The sequence below is a fragment of the Trachinotus anak genome, unplaced genomic scaffold, assembly GCF_046630095.1.
Source record: "Trachinotus anak isolate AG129_WGS33_773 ecotype Australia unplaced genomic scaffold, CSIRO_AGI_Tana_v1 ptg000016l, whole genome shotgun sequence".
Classification (NCBI taxonomy): Eukaryota; Metazoa; Chordata; class Actinopteri; order Carangiformes; family Carangidae; genus Trachinotus; species Trachinotus anak.
In genome coordinates, this window is record NW_027273867.1 from 24,345,509 (window position 1) to 24,364,801 (window position 19,293).

The window sequence follows — 19,293 nt, forward strand, 5'->3', positions numbered from 1 at the left end:
AAACTGATGTTTTGTAGATGATTAAAGACCTTAATAATCATTCTGTTTTTTTAATGCAGCAGGTTTTAGTTTTACATATAATAACATTAAATAACGCTGCAGCTGTATGTGTGTTGTCAGTAATGCTGAGAATTTTAGAAGTTTACTGAGGGACAATCCAAACTTCTTGCACAGAAACATAGAACTAAAGTTAAAAAGTCTATTTCACCAACCCTCCACTGAGCTCACAGTCAAACTGAATATTTCCTTCATGTAATTAAATGTAACTACAATTAAACTTCTGTGCTGTGGAAACAGTAAGGAAAAACAAACCACACGTTCCCTTCGTCATCAGATGCACATCGTATGCTATGATTTTATTATTTAGCCAAAACAGCTTTCATACATAGAAAATAGGAGACAGTTAGTATTCAGGAAGTGAACATGAAAACATAGCGTACAAGAGCCAGAGGTAAAGAAACAAGTTGGCCCAGTAATTTAAAAAAAAAAAAGAAAAAAGTTTCCCTCTTAAATGCTTAAATATGTCATAAAACCTGATAATGATTAAGTGATTATCTGATATTTTTATGTTGGTAAGAATCATGAAAATGTACAAACAAATATGGCTGACGTTAGATGAAGTTTGCCTTCCTCTTAGCTGCAACTGTTGTGATGTTTGGTGGGAAAATTTCATCGCCTGATTTGACAGTTAAAAAGTTTTACATTCATTTGCCACAAAATTAAGTAAACAAAAGAATATTTATAAGTGTTTAAGCTAAAAGTCACTAAATCATTGAAGTCATGTAAGCATCAGTCATGAATGTAGTTAAATTTAAAATGTTTCCATTCTCCTAATTCTTTCCAGATTAATGTGTTTTTCCAAATGTTTAACCCCATTAGATATTTGATTATGTTCTACAGCATATTAGCAGTTATATTTTAATACACGGTATTTAAGTTTCATTAATCAGTGATGGATTTTATGTAATATCAGAATTAGGAGGGTGGGGTCAATGAAGACTTTTTTAGATTATAATTTTGTTTTGGTTTTAGTTTAATCAATAAACTGTACCCTGGTTAGTTAAGTGTTTCACCTTCAAGGACAAAAAAGAGAATTTTTCATCCATGTTTCTGTTTCAAATTTTCAAATATTTCTTGCCACATTAGAAAAAATCAATATATTTTCAGAGGGGCAATGAACTCGATGCTAAAGAGCAACATGTGCACCTTTCTGAAAATCTGTGGTTCTTTGTGGTATTAACACTTTACCTCTTTGTCTAAAATAATTTCCCCTAATTCCTTAGTCTAACCAGGGCAAGTCGAGGCTTGTTGGTGATTTGTAAAACCACAGCTCTGACTCTGGAGGCTCTGCCTTAATGAGATTCGTCTCAGCTCGGCTGTGGGTAAGTATCTAATAAAAACCTCTGAAATAAAAGCCTTAACTCTGGCCCAGATCATGATCCTAAGAGATCCATCTCCTATAACCCTGGACATTTCAGTCACTTGCTGACTTTTAAAGATGAACTCAATGGACGTTAATCAATCTTAAAGTTGGAAAGAAACAATGTCAAACAGTGTGAAGGAACAAAAAAAACACAAATTAGCCAGACTGAGAGGCCTCTGTCTTACAGCCAGACCTTTTTGTTACTTTGCACCCGCTCAACATTGTTTTTCTCAACCTTTCTAGATACTGAGAAGATGAGCCTCTATCTGGTGAGTTTGTATTTTCGACATTCCTCTTCAAACATCAAACAAACATTTTTTTAACGCCTGACCAACTGAAATTTCAAGGCTCTAGGAGTTGGAAATCTAGGACCATGATACACGTTGTTATAGTCCTGGATCAGGCCTGCCTTACCTTAAAAACCTTGGAAAAAGGTAGATAATCATTTTTAAATGGAATTTCAGATGTGGTTTTATCTATTCCTAATATTTACCTTGAGAGAAATGCACGAGGGAAACCACTGTAGAAGAGCACCTGAAGTAAGGATATTAAACAAACTAAAACACAAATGCAACCCAGAGCGTCACTATAAGAAATTTGGCAACTTGTCTCAAATTAAAGGCTAAATGTTAAAGGGCAGGAACACAGTGACAGCTGCTGTTACTTACAGCTCAGGGACAAAATGGCATCAACACACACTGAGGACTGGACAAGTGGTTTTTCATTGAACATGTATCTAAAGTAACATGATTTTTCTGACCAGATGCACTGTAAAAAAATGCTATAATTTGAAATAATTGAGCAAATGATTTTCTGGAGCGTCTGTTACTAAAGGATGTGATTCCTTATAACCACTTTTCTAATCCTCAGTGTGTGTGAGCATCACTCAGATCATTGATAACACACACATTTACAGAGTCTTCACAGGCTCGAACCTTTGGCTTCATACGCTTGTTATCGCATCAGCTACATGATTATATTCGTTGACCTGCACCGGAGAATGAACAGAGTGAAGACGGATATAAAGCAGACAGGCTTCAGTCATCATACAGGGTGTCAAACTGCTGTCACACAAAATACGAAACATCAACGACCCCTGAAGGGAAACAGAGCGGATGATGGGCGGTATCTAAAATGCAGTCTGGTCCAGTAGAGACCAGGGGGAGAAAAGTAGTTCCAGTAGAAAACAGCTGTCTATTAAATCTTTAACTAAAAAAAGACAATAAAACATGCATATTAAATACATTTGTTAATAGGTTTTATATGCTCAACAGTACAGTTTGGAGAATAAAAAGATGAGAAACCACAAAAAAATGGATTTAAATGAATAAATACATAAATAATTGTGATTTGTGGTGACTCTAAACAGTATCTAAGTAGCAACAGGGGAGTTTGGTGTATTCCAGTTTGTTATGCTAACCACCCGCTAACACAAGTTAGAGATTTTTAACTCATCGGGCTATTTGACATTTAGTAATCACAAGCTATTATAGGTTTATATATTTGTTGCAGTTACACATGAATATTAGTACGTAGCAGAGCCTGCTTGTGTCCTGTAGTAACAGTCTGTTTAACCACAGCTAACAGTGGATTTTCAGATGGGTCGTAGATCTGCTGCCTCAGATTCATCTGGCGCCATTATGGAGGTCTGTGAAGGGTCTGTACGGCTGCTCCGCAACATTTTCAACCAAGCAAATTAGATTTGTTGTTGAGCGACAGTCCAAAGTAGATATTTAGCTAACAATTAATTAGCAAACAAAATACGAAAACGTCAAACTCAGAAATTTACAATTTTGTTGTCTACACAATGGATTTGGCTAATAAAGGCTAACTGAAACGTCTCGTTGTAAAGTGTGTAGAAATGTTTGGTAACATTGTGAAAAATAAGTTGTTGTTTTTCCACATTAGCTTGTGTACAAATTATGAATTTAAGATATACTGATTTTTAGCTAACAATTAGCAAGCTAACAACATTGTAACACGTCTTTTTAATTCTATTGAGACGCCCAGATTGTAATTTAAGGAATGTATTTAGTCATAATCTCTACAGTCAAAGTGCTACGGACCTCCAACATGGCCGCCAGAGGCTGTATTCAACCACCTGAAGAACACTTTATATTTGGACAGTTGGTGTTTGATGGCTAGCAACCACAAACAGTTTCTGACTACAGAAAGCTAGACACCAGACCAGTTTATATACCTTTTAGGATATTGTGCACCTGCTCACTTTTGAGAGGTCTACTTGGATGAGTCTCCATTTTAAATTTGTATGCACAGTAATGGGACAGTGAACTAACCATCACTCGATTTTCATTTAAGCATCCAAACTTATAATGACTGAGCATATTTCAGTGTCTTATTTAAAGGCCCTTTTCACCAATTTTGGAGAATTGGTCTCGTGTTTGTAACTGAGTCACATTATGTATTATTCTTCTTGTGAGGTTAAAATCTTTAGCAAGTATTTGACCTACCAAAGTGCCCTTACTATTTACAGTTCGTCTGTGCTCGGTTCTGTCAAATGTCTTCTCCATCTTTAGAGTGAAATTTCTTTCTTTACTTACTGGAATTTAATGCAATTAGTGAGATTTATTCTTTAGGCCAAGTCTTTTCCCTTTAAATGATTATAAATGTTTAAATGTTTTAGAAGCTCAGCATTTAGATTTAAGAATTAAAGTGGAAATTGACTGTCTTACTTTGTTTTAATTTTCAACTGGCGTGAAATGACAATTATTCTACAAAAACAAAGGAAAAATAAATGGTGCTTTTTACCTTTAGTGTTGGACACTAAAGTAAAATCAGGGTGAGTATCTTTATCTATCTATCTATCTATCTATCTATCTATCTATCTATCTATCTATCTATCTATCTATCTATATATATATATATATATATATATATCTTTATATATCTGAGAGAATGAAAATACTGTAACTGTAGTACACTGTCCCAGCACTAAAGCTCTGACTCAGCCTCACAAAAATAGTTCAAGCCCTACAAGTCCACAACTGTTTACATCTGCACCAACTAAATATAGCTCACCATCAGGACACAGGCTTTACTACAGCAGAGCCATACACTGATCTGCAATACTCCAATTACTACAGCTAAGTAGTAACAAGGAATCGGTAGTAACAATTTCTATTACTACCACGGACTTTAAGTGTATGCTAACACACAGTGTACAGTTGCTACATAGCTGGTAGGTTAAAAGAAGAACAGTGAACAGGGACAGAAGTGTTTGGTCAACCCTGAGACCAACAAACTCATCATGACTGTCTGTAATGGACTTAACTGTAGCTGTAATAGCGACTATTGGTTGAGTTTTCACTTGTTTTCATTCATCGTTTAAGTGCTTCACAGAAAATAGAAAAATACAATAATTAAAGCCAAATATTGACCCACTATCAAACAGTCCCTACAATAACTTTGATTTTCAGTTTAAAGAATCAAAGACAGGACGTTGTTCTGTTTGGTACAGTTAACACCAGACTCAATCTAGCAAGTTACAGGAATCCACTGATCGTGCTTTGCTACTGCTGACACCGTTCACAACCACTGCAGGGACGTTAAGGGCTTAACTGACTCATGAATCTAATTTAAGAGCCACGATGATTGTTTATACTGGGGCAAACTTTAAGAACATGCAGGTCAATCTACTGTATGTGGTATTAATGGCCGTAACAACAAAAAAATCCTTAGTTGCTATGTGAATGGTTACATGCCACTTAAATATGCTACCCTACATATACAAATACTCTTTCAGTTCCATAGATGCTCAGATTTTCTTTCAGGTTGTCTTTATTCTCTATCAAACACCCTATCTATGTTTTTACAGGAAAAATAAAATCACCATAATGTCAATTAAATAGAGAATATTTCATTTAAATTCAGCACACAGGCTTTTGGCACCTTTAGAGGAAAATGGGAGACTATGGGGATGTAAAGGGACAGACAGAACATACAAACATCAAAATATAAATATGTACATACAAATAATGATTTGATCTTTTGAAAATTCTCCATCACTCCTTCCGGCTCACGTTTATCTCTTTGAGAATTTCTCTCTTCTTCATCTATCATCACTTCTTCCCATTACTACAAGCATTTCATTGTGTAGTAACAAAACATCTAGTTTCATTCCAGTTGGTTCTGCTACAAGAATGACCTTGTACATCTTGCTCATGTTCGATAAGGATGACCTTTCACACTTTTTCTCTTAGATACTGAAGTTGCCCTGAGGAAATGATCTCGGATCAGCGTCGGTGTTCCCGGTCGTAACCTCAGAGCGGAACTTAACTGGAATTAGTCAAGTGCAATACTGACCGGTTACTTTTTAAAGGGAGAAAAGCTTCAGTTTGTTTGCAAAGCAACAACATGTGGCACTGTGAAGAAATTCTGAACAAGTCCATTCTCCGACCGATACTTCACAATAACTTTATGTTCTTGATGGATATTTCATTTTGCTTCAGATTCATCATTTTCAAACAAGTTCTACCTTTTCCTCACAGTCGTTTGATGGTCTTCCTTTAGTTTGTATCAGTTTGGAGAAGACATCACATCCCACAGGGAGCTTTCTTTGGTCCAAAATGAAATGTCCATCATTGAATTTATAATGACTCTTTGGCCAAACGGTGACGGTTTTTACCTTTAAATCAAAATTTAACATTGCTGAAATGAACTCACAACAGCAAAGTGAAATATTCCCTACAGAATTTTTGGGGACGTTTCAAAAACCGATTCTTGATCAGAGTCTCTGGGCAACTTCCTCTTACTCTTGGCATTTGTAGTTCCTACTTGCCTTTACTTAGCAGTAACCATTTTGTGCCCCTTCAAGAGTATATTTTTTTCTGAAATTCAGCCAGGGACGCAAAATGGCTCAATTCAAACCAACCCCTCTCCTCTCAGTGAACACTTGGCGCTGATCGGTCATTGGTGGTCGTCTTCTTGAGCTTGACACCTCGTCGGATAGCCACCAGATAGTCCTCCACCTCGCCATATTCTGTCTCCTCCAGGAGCTCTGGGAGAGGCCGGCGCTCCCACTCTGACACTCTCCCACCGGGCTGTGGTGGTGGGGTTGGAGGATCTGACCCCTCACACAAGTGCTGGGCGTCATAGGGGCTGGTCTTTGGTGACAACGGCCCGCTGCAGCCAGGTGACAAAGGGGTGGTCCGGGGACTGAGCGGGGTCCGTGATGTGTTGCCGTCCTCTGATATTGCTCTGCTGGGGAAACCAGGATGTTCAGGCACAGTAGGGGTCTTGACTGGGATCATGGGGGGCTTGATGGGGATAGGGCCTAGGCTGAGGCCCCCAGAGGGTCGCCGAAGGTTAGGTTTGGAGGACGGTGTCCGTCGAATGGTGGCAACTCCGGGGGTGATTACAGCAGAGGGGTTGGAGGGCAGGCCAGCAGTGGAAGCAGGACGTTTGGACTGAAACATGCGGCGGTAGGACTGACTGATGTCACTGTTTCTGGGGATGGTGGAGGATTTATCAAAGTCTGACGACTGCTGCTGCTCGCCGTCCTGATCCACTCCCACAGTGTAGTAATCACAGTCTGATACTATGGGGAACAGAAAACTATTTTACTCAATACTCTTGATTATTCTCAAGTTCGGTCCAACAACACAACTAATGGCGTTTGCACAGGAAATGTTTCTGGAGTCGTCAACATCTGACGGAACATTTATGCTTCTACTTTCTATTTCCATTCTTTGTGCATAACTGTAGTGATTGAGTGTTGGGTTCTGAGTGCTATCAAATGTTGTGTAGACACAATGTTAAAATGATACTGGACCCGTATTTCACAGTGTGACGATGTCTTTTTCTGATTCGTTTTTAGTGGTTTTGCTATTCATTCTGGGTGCCGGCCTACCTCGCACTTTTGAAGAAGAAAATTTGAGTGAATATTTTTCTTGCATTATTTGTGCAAATTGGTTCATTTATCCTAGATGATGCAACTCAACATAACAACTGTACATAAGTTAGCTGCTGTTACCTAACTCGCAACTTTGTTATTTTCATCCAGTCCCTGGAGAGGAAAATGTGTCTGAACACTCCTCTAAAGGTCAGTTCAGGTAAATGCTGTTGTTTTGTCTTTTAATCCCCTGTACTACATAACTGCTGCTGCTGGCAGACAAGTGACAGAGCTAAATTATCCAGTTGCCTCACAACATCAACAGATTTTTCATTGTCATTTAGCAGATGCATTTCTAGCTACTACCAGCATGAACCAGCTTCTACTCCCTGTCTATGCTGATGGAAGCATGTCGAGTGTGTGTGTGTGTACCTTGTGAGGGGATGGTGTCCTCTGAGCAACAGGGAGTGTTGGTCTGGCTGCTGTAGCCGCTGGAGCCCTGCAGTGAGTCTCTGCTGGAGCCGTGGATGTCCAGCTGGAGGCCTCGGGCCAGTGCTCTGGCCAGCTCCTCATGGGTCTCCCTGTCTTCCTGCCAGAGTCAACACACACACAGATGCAGAGACTTTATTCGTGTTGTTTGGTTAGTCGACAGTCTACTAATTTGAACAGCACCAAGATGTTGACCTGACATGTCGCCCCCTTATCCGTCTGGATTTATCTTGAATCTCTTTGAGAATTAACGTGTTACCAAAGCTCATTTGAAACAAGAAGCTGCCAGTGAGTCACATGACTTGTGTTTGGCTGACAGCAGGTCAGTGGGGCCTTAAAGTTGAACAAACAAAAAAAAAACAACATTAATTTCTTTAAAACACCATCTGACCTTGGGCGATGTTGCAGAGTGGCTTCCTTTGACCCCTTGCGGCTCTTCCCCTGGTGTGGTGACATCAGCACTCTGGTGGCTGCTGGGATCTGTAGTTTCCCTCCTCTCCTTGCTCCTCTTCAGGGTGTTGGCCACTGGCTGGTCATATGGGCCTGGTTTGGCCCAGTCCTACACAGAGAGACATGATCCAACAGAGGATTACTCTTTATCCAATCATATCTCGCTTTAAACTGAACAATTCTTTTCTGTTTTCACTTCTGCTCAGGAATAAATTTTGGGCATTTTGTGTTTTGTAATATTTGATGAGAATTGGTTGTTAATCTTAACATTTTACAGACTTAACAATAAAACACTATAATCGCCTTGTTAAGCCTGAAAAAACAGAACAACTAGACAAAGTAAAATTAAGGTTGTTGTGAAAAACTTTGTAAAGGGTTGTAAAGTCTGAATGTTTTTGACCAGGATATAATCAGTAATTTTTTTTTTTTTTAATTAATGATAAATATTTATCCAAAATTAGTTGATTTTAGTGTTTTGATGTGTTCAATTAGCAGCACAAATATATTATTTATAACCAAATGAAGAACAAAAATAAGCAACCAGTAAATGTTTATCAAAATTAGGATTCAGTTAATTTTCTGTCAGTTCTGGCAACTTGTTTTGAAGAAACACACATCAGTCAAAACCTGGTTCAAAAAAGCAGCAGCCTGAATCTGAACTGGAGCAACAATCCGACCACATCACAAAAATAAAACTATAAATTTACAAACTTAAGACAAAAATGAAGAGCCATGTTATTATAGTAGGGAGCTGGTTGAGGAAGAAGCGAGGTGTTGTGGAGAGAGTCCACAGTTGTTAGTTTAGTTTTAACGTCTGCTTGTTATTACCAAGCTCACAGACACAGAAATTTATCTTTGTAGTGTTTTTTTCAAGCAGAGCTTGGAAAATAAATTCAAAAGCTGCCAGAATATGATGAACGGACACAAGAAACAAAGTTAAAGCAAAAGGAGGGACAGATGAAAAAAGGAAAAGGAGGAGGACATCGGAGACAACGAGGATCAAACCTTCCAGGACGGGATTCTGGATGATGGGATGATTCCAAGCCCCGAGGGGCTGAGGGGCGGGAACTCTGCTGAGTGGCCGGAGCCTGAACGAGACCACGGCCACGTGGGAGAAACAGACGAATAGGAGGGCGAGGAGATGGGAGAGGTGGTGGTGGAGGAGGAGTAGGTGAAGTATGGAGGGTGGAGGTGGGTGTCCTGGGCCTGCAGTACCACTCCATGCAGACAGAGGGCAGCGTGATGGTCAAAACCATTGGAGAACTGAGGGTGAGTGGATGAGGGAGAGGCAGAAAAACAAATCAGAAATTAAAGATGATGGTTATGACTGAGGATGTGAAAACAGAGCACATGAGTAAAAGGTGCTACATTTTCCACGAGGAGCTGAGCAACCAGGTGTGTTAAAACATCCGGACAGTTTTTTAGTACAGTTTAGTTTTAAATTCGTGTCCAAGTTTGTTTCTCATTGATTTGTGTTTCCTCTTAACCTGGGCCAAAAAATATCCCTTACCGCAACCATTCATTTTCCAAGATGCTTAAAGGTCCCATAATTTATAAAGGTAGATGTCCATGTGTTTTGATTATAAAGCAGGTCTAGGTTCTATATTAATACTGTGAAAGTATCAAAGCCTCAGTCCACAGAGAAATGCACACAGCCTGTATTCAGACACTGTGCCTTAAAACCAGCCATCAGGACTTCTGGAACTTTGTGATGTCACAGCAAAACAGTTGCCGCCCTCAGCCATGTCCCAGGCCCCGCCCACCTGGACCCACCATCCAACCGTGCAACCGAGTTTTTACCTGAAATCTGATATATTCTTATTGGACCACTCAGAAAACAGACCTGACCTGTTGTTACTAGAGCTCCAGAGAGGAGATGTGAATGTTGAACACTGAACTTTTTATTTTATAAACTAGGACCAAACCTAAACCCTGGCTCCTCGTTCGTTGGTTGTATCAAAGATAAACTGCTTCACAACACAGACCTGCTTCTTCTTATATGAAGCCGTCAACATTATTCAGAGAAGAAAATATAAATGCTTAAAAGCTCCATGTAGCACCTTCAAACACAAAATGACAAAAACAGATTTAAATGTAGGACAATGACTGAAAAGCTTCACACAAGCGTGTTTGTGTATTTGTGTGTGTGTTTGTGTTTTTCACTTGTAGATGTTCACCTGTTGTGTCTCCGTGCAGGGCTCAGGGTGTGAGGGTGAGGAAGAGGAAGAAGAGGAAGGCTCCTCATTGACAGACTCAGAGGGTAAAGGAGAGACACAGGACTGCAGCAGAGCCATACACACACAGACACACAGACACACACAGACACACACACAGTCAGCAGTTTGCAGGATGAACAGACAGAGGCCAAGAAAACAGATAAAAACAGAAACGCAGACAGAAAACAGCAGAGAGTGTGACAGAGGTTAGTAATAAAACCATGAATCAGTCCAGAACAGTGACAAGAGATTAAGAATAAGCACGAATCACAACGAGAAGCAGCAGCTGTGGCAGCACAAACAGGAAGTGTTACATGAAGCAGAAGCAGGTTCAGCAGGTGGAATGAAGAAGGCTGTGATGTGTTTAATAACCTGAGAGAAACCTCCGGCAAGTCTGTGACGGTCAAACTGTGTGTTGTCTTTAACAGTGTTAGCCTAAATGAACTGTAGAGAGAATAATTACATCCACATCAAGTGTGGTTCGAGAAAATAAAGAGTAATTCACAGGGTCGGGGGTACAAACGTGTTTGTGTCTCTTTAAGCAACATCTTGTGTATGAAAGGTGCTTCATCAATTCAGTTTATCAGTCGGGCTCCTCGAAAGAGTTCAGTCCAGTTCTCAGTCACAGCCTGGAAACAATGAGTCGTCCTGACAGCGTCACAAGCCCCCAGTCATTTTTTATTTTTCTGACTCTTCAGCATCCTCCAGCTGAATCTCAGGCTCTGTTTAAGGTCAAGTTTAATCACGTGGGAGCCTGTAGCAGCCTTTTCATTCTCACATCTCAGAACACAGAGCTCCTGAATGTCACCTGTATGTGTATCTCACCTGTGTGTTGTTGATTTCTCAGAATGAATTAAACTGTTAGATAAACAAACCTGAACTGGACTTTTAATAAACACTCTTGCTAACTGAAAAGTCCACCATTACTTTCTTATTGTCAGTAGCAAACAGTAGCAACTATTCTGACAGTTGTCGTTTGATTTTTCTAAGCAAAATTGTTGAATGTTTCGAGGTTCCAGCTTCTCAAATGTGATGACTTCCTGCTTTTTCTTTATTCATATTGTTGTAAATGAAATATCTCTGGGTTTTGGACATTTGACAACGTCAACAAGGAAACTGACATTTTTCAGGAGGTTTTAATCTGTCCAAACCAAACAGGTTCATCAATAATGGGAATAATCATTAGTTGCAGCCCTAATTTCGGTGACCCAGAGTTTCCTCCCTGTGTCCTCACTCTGCCTGTGAGCCTCAGCTTAGGAAACCCTGCAGAGAATAAGTGAGCATGGCGTCTGGCTGCATGAGACCCTGTGGCAGCTGTGGTGACTCAGCAAAACACACACACACGGTATCCTAGCAACATGGGAGGATCCTGTGACCTGATGGATCAGAGTGGATCAGAATACAACAAAAAAGTGTGTGTGTGTGTGTGTGTGTGTGTGTGTGTGTGTGTGTGTGTGTGTGTGTGTATACATCTTTATAATCTTATTGGACTTTTTTCCAGTATCTTCACTTGTCTTAATCAGCCCAGGGGCCCCAGGCCCCCGGGTTTACTCCATGTTATTTGGCTCTACATGATTTGTAATAGATACAAGAAAATCACCTACATCGGATCCTCCGTCCTTGTGGTTCTGGTCTTTTTAAAGGGACTCTGTGTTTTAAGACCTGGACTGTTTTAATTATTTGTTGTTAAGTGTTTTATCACACAGTTATCATTATCAACACATCTGACAGGTTTTTCTTAAATACACATAGTACTTTTTGTTTGTTTTTTTTGTCTGACTAACCGTCCAAAACCCAAAGATGTTGACTTTATTGATGATGTAAAAATTCAACTATTCATATTTAAGAAGCTGGTATTAATTCAATAAAAAAGTAAAGAAATAATAATAATAAGAAATAATTTAATTAATATCTGTCAATCACCAATTGATTGGTCTCTGCCTAAGGAAATATGAAACTGTATATCTGGGTTCAACAGGAGCCTGACACGTAAGACTTTCATCCACTGCACATGCTCCTTACCTGCGAGGTCTCTGGAGGCATGGGCGAAGGGGACTTGGACTGGAAGGCGTCCTGGGAGATGAAGCCGGAGTCGTGGGAGGAGACCGAAGAGAGGCGGGCCGGTGTCTGCTGGGGGAGCACTGAGGAGGAAGAGGAGGAGGAGGCGCGGTAGCGGAAGTGGGAGGTGGGGGAGTGGCAGTGTGAGCCGCTGGAGCGGGAGTCACTGCTGTTCACACTGTTCAGGCTGCTGTGGGACAGAGAGAGGGAGCACGAGGTGTTTAAACCGGAGGTGCTGCAGCATGATGTCACAACCACAGTCGACGTATCCTGTTCTCACATTACACCTCAGTTTGAACAATACGGCTACGTTAAAGGGCTCGTTCAACAGGTTAGCTTAGCTTAGCAAAAAGACATCAGGGGGAAACAGCCAGCCTGGCTCTGTCCAGAGGCAACATAAGCACCTCTGAAGCTGACCACTGCAGGAAACAGCAACCCATAAACCCACAACATGTCATTTTTACAGTGTGGATTAAACAGACAAGATAATTCATGAGCTTTAGAAGAGCTGACAGCCAGATTTTACTGTAAAAAATAATCCAGCCAGGACAAACTCGGGAGACACATGTTTTAGATGATATTGCGACTTGCTGCCTCTCACTATTCTCAGTGAAGTTTGATCAGCATTTAAAAATGACCACCATGACTTTCCTGTGTGAAAGTCTGTAGCCCTGAAAGACTCCTGCTGAGCCCACAATGAGCTTTACAAGACTAGTTTTTGGGAACTGGGTCAACAGACTGACCCTCTATGATGAAATCCTGAGCTGAGACTGATGCAGAAACAAGTCCTGAAGTAGAAAAGTAAACTCTTCCTCCCTTTAAATATTCATACAACAGAAGACGATGACTCCAGATTCAGTTCTCAAACACTACAAGACACTAAAATCCAATAATCTCCCCTTTAATGAACCAGTGCTGATCACACGCGACTCGCTCAGTATTTGTTCATGTCTCATTAAAGCTGCAGTTCCAGCTCTGGACCACAGGGAGGCAGTGTAGTACAGGCAGGATAAGAGATGAGCTGTGGGCCTGTATCAGTTTGTTGAGTTGGTTTGTATGGACTGTGGGCAGTTCTCTGCAGCCATGGTAACCAACCTGCACATGCTGGACTTCCTGGATACGGTGGTGCTTGGTGATGAAGGCGGGGTTTGATAGGACCAGGTGCACTCTGAGCCCTTCAGGTCCACGATTACCTGGAGGGAAAGAATCAGGAAGTAGTCGTGAATAAAACGTGAATAAATGACGTGCGTAAATAAAACAGAATATCAACTTCTATCAGGAGGAAGAAAGTAAGGCGATAAGAAGTAAACCTGAGAGTGAAGCTTTTACCAAACTGCCTGCAACCTAAAACCTGTTGCTGTGAACTCTGGGAAATGAGGTTCCTTCATAAGAGCTCAGGCGGTTCAGGTATTTAATTAGCGTGCAGCCAGGAAACCTCCCACCCAAAGTGTTCTAAAGAGACAGTGTCCTTGAAAGCACCACTGAGTAGAGTACAGAAAATAGTCCCTTTACGTAAACCTAACCACAGTGATTAGTCAACTGAGGGAAAATAAATCTACAACTGTTTTGATATTCCATTGATTGTTTGTGTAATTTTCAGCTTCTTATTGTGAGGGTTTGATGCTTTTGTCTGTCGCATGGAATGATAAACTGAATATCTATGGTTTATACATCTCCATGCAGGAAATTCAAACAACTTTTTTTTTACTATTTTCTGACATTTATAGTCAAAACTGATCAATCCAGAAAATAATGAGAATAATCATTAGTTGCAGCTCTGCTCAACAAAAACGTTGATTGTGATTTCAGAGTGTTCTTCCATAAATGAAAACTAACAAGCTGCTGAAAGGTGGGAAATGAGTCTTTTAAAATGTGGGATGTCAGTAGTCAGTGTGGCGTCCAGGAAGCCCTGAAGAAGAAGCTGCTCAGAGGACGTATTATCACTTCTTGTCTTGTAAATGCAACAACAGCTGAGGCTCTTGCCAAGACTGTCAAGGAAACAGCTGTTAATGCTAACGTATGTAGCAATACAAAAGTTAGCTTTACAATCAAACAAGACTCCATCATACAATATGGGACCTTTAAAGTTAACAGATAAAAACAGAGTTGGATGCTGAGCTAACAGAAACCCCAGCCCTGTGTTCAGACAGTTGTACCTGCTCGCTGGAGGCCGGCAGCTTGTGTGGGTCCATAGTCAGAGCCTTCAGGTCGTCCGTCAGAGTCTGCAGGTGAGTGATCTCCCCCAGCATGGACATCTCCTCCTCCTGACACACACAGACACCAACAGGCTTTGAAACATACTGGACATACAGGTGGACGTCAGACAGGTGGGTGGTGATGATGTAGGAGTTGATGTTTTCAGAGGTTAGGGTTAGGACTCGACCTCAGCCGAGAGGGAGCAGGTGTTTTTATCAAAGAATTATTAATGTGATGTTCCTTTAAACGCTCTGTGACCCCTGCTTTTTCTTATCTATGTCTTTTCTCCTCAGTGGTTTGGATGTGTGAACAGTTCGGACGTGTCACTGACCACGACGGGCCTCAGCATGGAGACGAAGCAGCAGAAGCGACTCCTCTCCTCCACCAGCGCCTTCCTCACCGCCTGCTTCTCCGTCTCCTCCAGCAGCAGGTACTTATCACTGACGTCCTGCATGGCGCTGTCCAGCTGAGGCTGCAGGTCCCCACGGCCTGGACACACACACACACACACACACACACACACACACACACACACATTTATAAAGACATGAACACTAAGATAACGTACTGTGACACTGGATGAATGGAGAGTTATTTAAAAATATCAGCTGCAAATTCCACATTAGAGCTGCAACTAATGATTACTGGTATTTATTCATGACTGAGTTATCAGTTGTGAACGTTAATGAAGTCGCTGCTCAAAACTGTTTCCGCCTCCTCAGCCAACAAAAGCTGATCAGAGATCTTTGAGTGTCAGTCATTTTTAACTGAAGTTACTTGTGAAAACAAACCCTGATTAAATTAGAAAGGATTTCAGTTCAACATATTCTGATCCTGGATCTGGATTTAAGTAAATTATATCAAACCCTTGTGCTAGCAGTGAGAGCATGGGTGTGAATATTAGTTATAATTTATTTATAATATGAATCTGAAAAATAGAGATATGAGGATTGATTGCTATGTAATGATCTATTCATTCATCCCTTTTCTCAGTTGTCATGGTGATATTTTCTATGTCAATGTCATTCATATGCTCACATGTAAAAAGCTGATTAGAAACGCATTTACACAACCAAAACATATCTGCTTTCTCCAGGTGAAATCCAGCCTGGGATCAGGTTCCTCTAATCTCCTGATCCCAATCAATCGTATCCCACTTTACTTTAATGATGCTTAAGAAGCCAGATTATTTAACCAGCTACTTTAGAGCATATAAGAGTAGATTCTCTCTCTTTTCAGTTTTTCTCTAATCCCTCTTCCATCCATCTTTAACCTCAGGCAGAGTGATGCAAAACTCTTCTCTCTGTCTCCATCACTGTCTCGTTAAATCAGTTTCTCCTCTCATTACATTCATTTCATTCCGACACAACTGCCTCCTCCCATTTTCCCTCTCTGAAACTCTCCTTCTTCCCTCCTGACATCCACACCAGCGCAGAGGGAGTTTCCTGTCCTGCTTTAATAACAGACCGAGGACCGGAGAGGCCCCGACCACATCTGAGGTTCCTCTGGGGTCAATCCTGGGTCCTGTTTGTTTAGTCTCAAAGGCTCAAGTCAAAGCTGGAAGCCATCGACTCCTTTGTCAGGAGCAGCAACAAGCTCGTCTCCAATCACAACAAGGCTGGTTTCTGTGTCGTGATCCAGGCTGGAACTACTTATTCTTGTTTTGGTGTTTACTTGTGGTTTCTTGCAGCTCAGTGGGAAGAGCAAAGCAGGAACACTGATGAATACCCCCTCAGCCCCAACCCCATCCAGACTGTCAGCCTCTCTTAGTGTAATAGAAACATGTGACTCATTTAAAGCTGGTTTATTCTATATGAGACCATGTTGTCCATCCTATCACCATCCTACTGTGTGCTGTCATGTTATTCTGTAATAATTTACTGAAGCTTAAACCAGACGTCAGTATATTTGTTAGTTTGCAGATTCATAGACGACACTTCAGATAAAGGATGAATCCAAACACACTGAACATTCACGTGTCCTGACGTCTGCATTCTCTGCTTTTCTCTGTTTGATATTATTATAAACTGGAAGTCTCTGGATGTTCGACTGCTGCTCGGACAAAACAGGAGATTTAACTCTTCTGACATTTTTCTGACAATAAATCAATCAACTGAAAAACTGGAAGGGCACTGAGAGAGCACAGACCTCCGCCAAGGCCAGTGTCGAACAACATAAACCAGACCTCAGAGGAAAAAATTCAGATTCATAGGAAATGATCTGAATCTGCCCCAAACTGTGATGGTTTCTTCTCTGGCTCATGAACCATCTCTGCACAGAGTTCAGTGTCAATCGGTTCAGTTCTCTCAGCGTCTGACAAAGGAAACAGAACCTCTTTGGCCGAGGTAATGAACTGATGAAATTATCAAAGAATCAACAGTAAAAATAGTGAAGAGTAAAATAAAATAAATAGTTTTTAGAGAAGTGATGGAAACACGGGTCATTTTTGTTCAGTATTTGTTTTCATTCTATTGGGAAATAAAATTTTTAGATAGAATTAGATTTTGCTGCTGTAAAAGTGTTTGGTCTTTATATATATATGTGATCTCTTTTTGTAGAGTACAGATTGTTGTGCAGTGTGTCACTGAGCTGTGTTACATTAAGTTTGTTATTCTGCTTTGTTTTGTTGTGGTTGGGTTGTGTCACACTTTCCCACATTGTCGTGTCACATTTTACACCCCCCCCCCGAAGACTCTTGTTTATTATGGCTCTGGTCTTTGTTGTGTTTCCGGTTCTGTGAGTCACACAAACATCTACACAACGTGGGAACATGTTGCTGTTGACTGAGGAACAGAAAGCGTTGGAGCGTTTGTCGACTGTGTCTGTGGATCTGATCCAGGACCTCTGGCAGGTGGGTGTGCACACTTACCAAATACATCAGCTGGGCAGAGCAGTGCATGATGGGACACCATGAGAGGGCGAGGCAGCAAGATGGAACAGAACGGAAAAAGAAATATGATATTAATTTTAAATTCTCACGCCCCTCCCCCACCCTCTAAATAAGCTTTAATTATCACTTGAAGACAACAGTTTCATTATAAGTGACTGACAGTTGTGTGTGTTCCCTCCCACCACGTGACCAAAGTGAGATCACAAACCTTTCTTTGCTTTCTTCTGCAGCTTCAGAGTGTCTGAGGATCTCTTCTTGATCTCCTGACGGGCCTTCTTATACTCTGTGGAGCGACACACACACACACACACACACACACAGGTAGATGACAACAAAGACACACACACCTGGAGATACAGCAGCGTGCACGAGCTGAAGGCACTTTATCATCTTCAGAGCCTCAACATCACGAGTCACATGACAGAGACACTGAGACTGAATCCAGGTTCTCCAAGATGCTGGAACCACCTACCTGCTCAGAACCTGGAGAACTGTGAGCAGGTGAACTGAAGAGACCTGGAGCTGTTTTTACTCAAATCTCCAAAACTTTGATTTTTCATGAGCTAACAAAAACAGCTCTTCGCTGAAATCTCACACACATATGACACACACACACCCACATGGCTACAGGTGTGTGTCCTAAGCTGAGCTCACAACCATCGCAGTGAGGACGTTTTGTCTGGTCCTCACAGTTTCAGAGGGTTGTCTGAGGGTTAAGACCTGGTTTCAGGGTTCAGGGGCTCAGACATTTAGTTGTGCTTCAGCCCAACTATGTTGTTGATGGGCGCCATGTCGACAAATGTCCTCGCAACTACAGTGAGACCAACATGTGTGTGTTTTTGTGTGTGTTTGTACCTTTGGCGTGGTCCTTGTCCAGAGTGTTGGCGACTCTCTTCCACTCCTCCATCTGCTCCTGTAGAGGGTTGATCAGACAGTCCAGAAACACCCTGACACACACACACAGACACACACACACAGACACACTGTTAGAGCTCGGCTGTGTGTGTGTGAGTGTGTGTGTGTGTGTGTGAGAGAGAGAGAGGTAGGGAGGGGTTGAGTGAATCAATGCTCTGCAGTGAAATAAAGTTTTATCCATTAGAAACAGTAAAATATTTTGGGCTCTGGATGAAACTGCTGGGAGGAGGAGGCGGTCCTTCAGCTCAAAGAGCGTGGCTACATGTGGTGCAGACCTCTGAACGCTGTGTCAGGTGTAGATAACGGTACAACTGTTTAAACCAAGTGGCATCTTGATTTTTTGAAACCAGAAGAAGAAACCATATTTGGAGAAGAGGGTGGAGCTGAGGAGGAGCAAGGGGTGGGGCTGACCTGAGAGCCGAGGTCACTGTGCCCGCCCACCTAAACTGTCGACCTGACAACGGCATCAATCTTTCGGCTACGCAGCGCTGCTGAATCCGAAGTCATTTTCCATAAGTCGAGGTAAACTTTATTACGAAGTGTTAAAGTACTTTTAATAGTTAATAGTTAAAAGGGACTGCTCTTGATTGACAAGCCAAAATGTGTCAATCATGCATTAGCCACGCCCCAATGCATGCCCTACTTTATTGTCTATTTTAAATTAAATGGGACTATAATTTTAAAAATGAACATCGTGTTGTATTGAAGAAGACTTGAAACTAGTGATCGAGACCATAAACTCGTTATGAAAACGTTTCCTGGGGTCAGAAACCAGGTGAGAAGTAGGGTCATTTTCTCATAGACT

At 41.2% G+C, this 19,293-nt stretch overlaps 1 protein-coding gene across 2 annotated transcripts in view; it reads right to left on the reverse strand.

The window, feature by feature from the left end:
* Window positions 1-4,279: 4,279 nt before the first annotated feature.
* LOC139634582 (protein MTSS 1-like) overlaps window positions 4,280-19,293 on the reverse strand; it is a 49,188-nt gene continuing 34,174 nt past the window's right edge. Inside the window, exons 5-15 of one of the 2 annotated variants that reach the window (XM_071501132.1) lie at window positions 18,429-18,520; window positions 17,782-17,856; window positions 17,553-17,564; window positions 15,015-15,172; window positions 14,644-14,751; window positions 13,583-13,680; window positions 12,452-12,677; window positions 9,219-9,476; window positions 8,155-8,322; window positions 7,707-7,863; window positions 4,281-6,980 (exon numbers count right to left, since the gene is read on the reverse strand). In XM_071501132.1, the coding sequence (XP_071357233.1) occupies window positions 6,325-6,980; window positions 7,707-7,863; window positions 8,155-8,322; window positions 9,219-9,476; window positions 12,452-12,677; window positions 13,583-13,680; window positions 14,644-14,751; window positions 15,015-15,172; window positions 17,553-17,564; window positions 17,782-17,856; window positions 18,429-18,520 (2,008 nt within the window). In that variant the 3' untranslated portion in view covers window positions 4,281-6,324. Of the gene's footprint in view, window positions 6,981-7,706; window positions 7,864-8,154; window positions 8,323-9,218; window positions 9,477-12,451; window positions 12,678-13,582; window positions 13,681-14,643; window positions 14,752-15,014; window positions 15,173-17,552; window positions 17,565-17,781; window positions 17,857-18,428; window positions 18,521-19,293 lie in introns of both variants that reach the window. The other variant, XM_071501133.1, reaches the window with a different exon arrangement.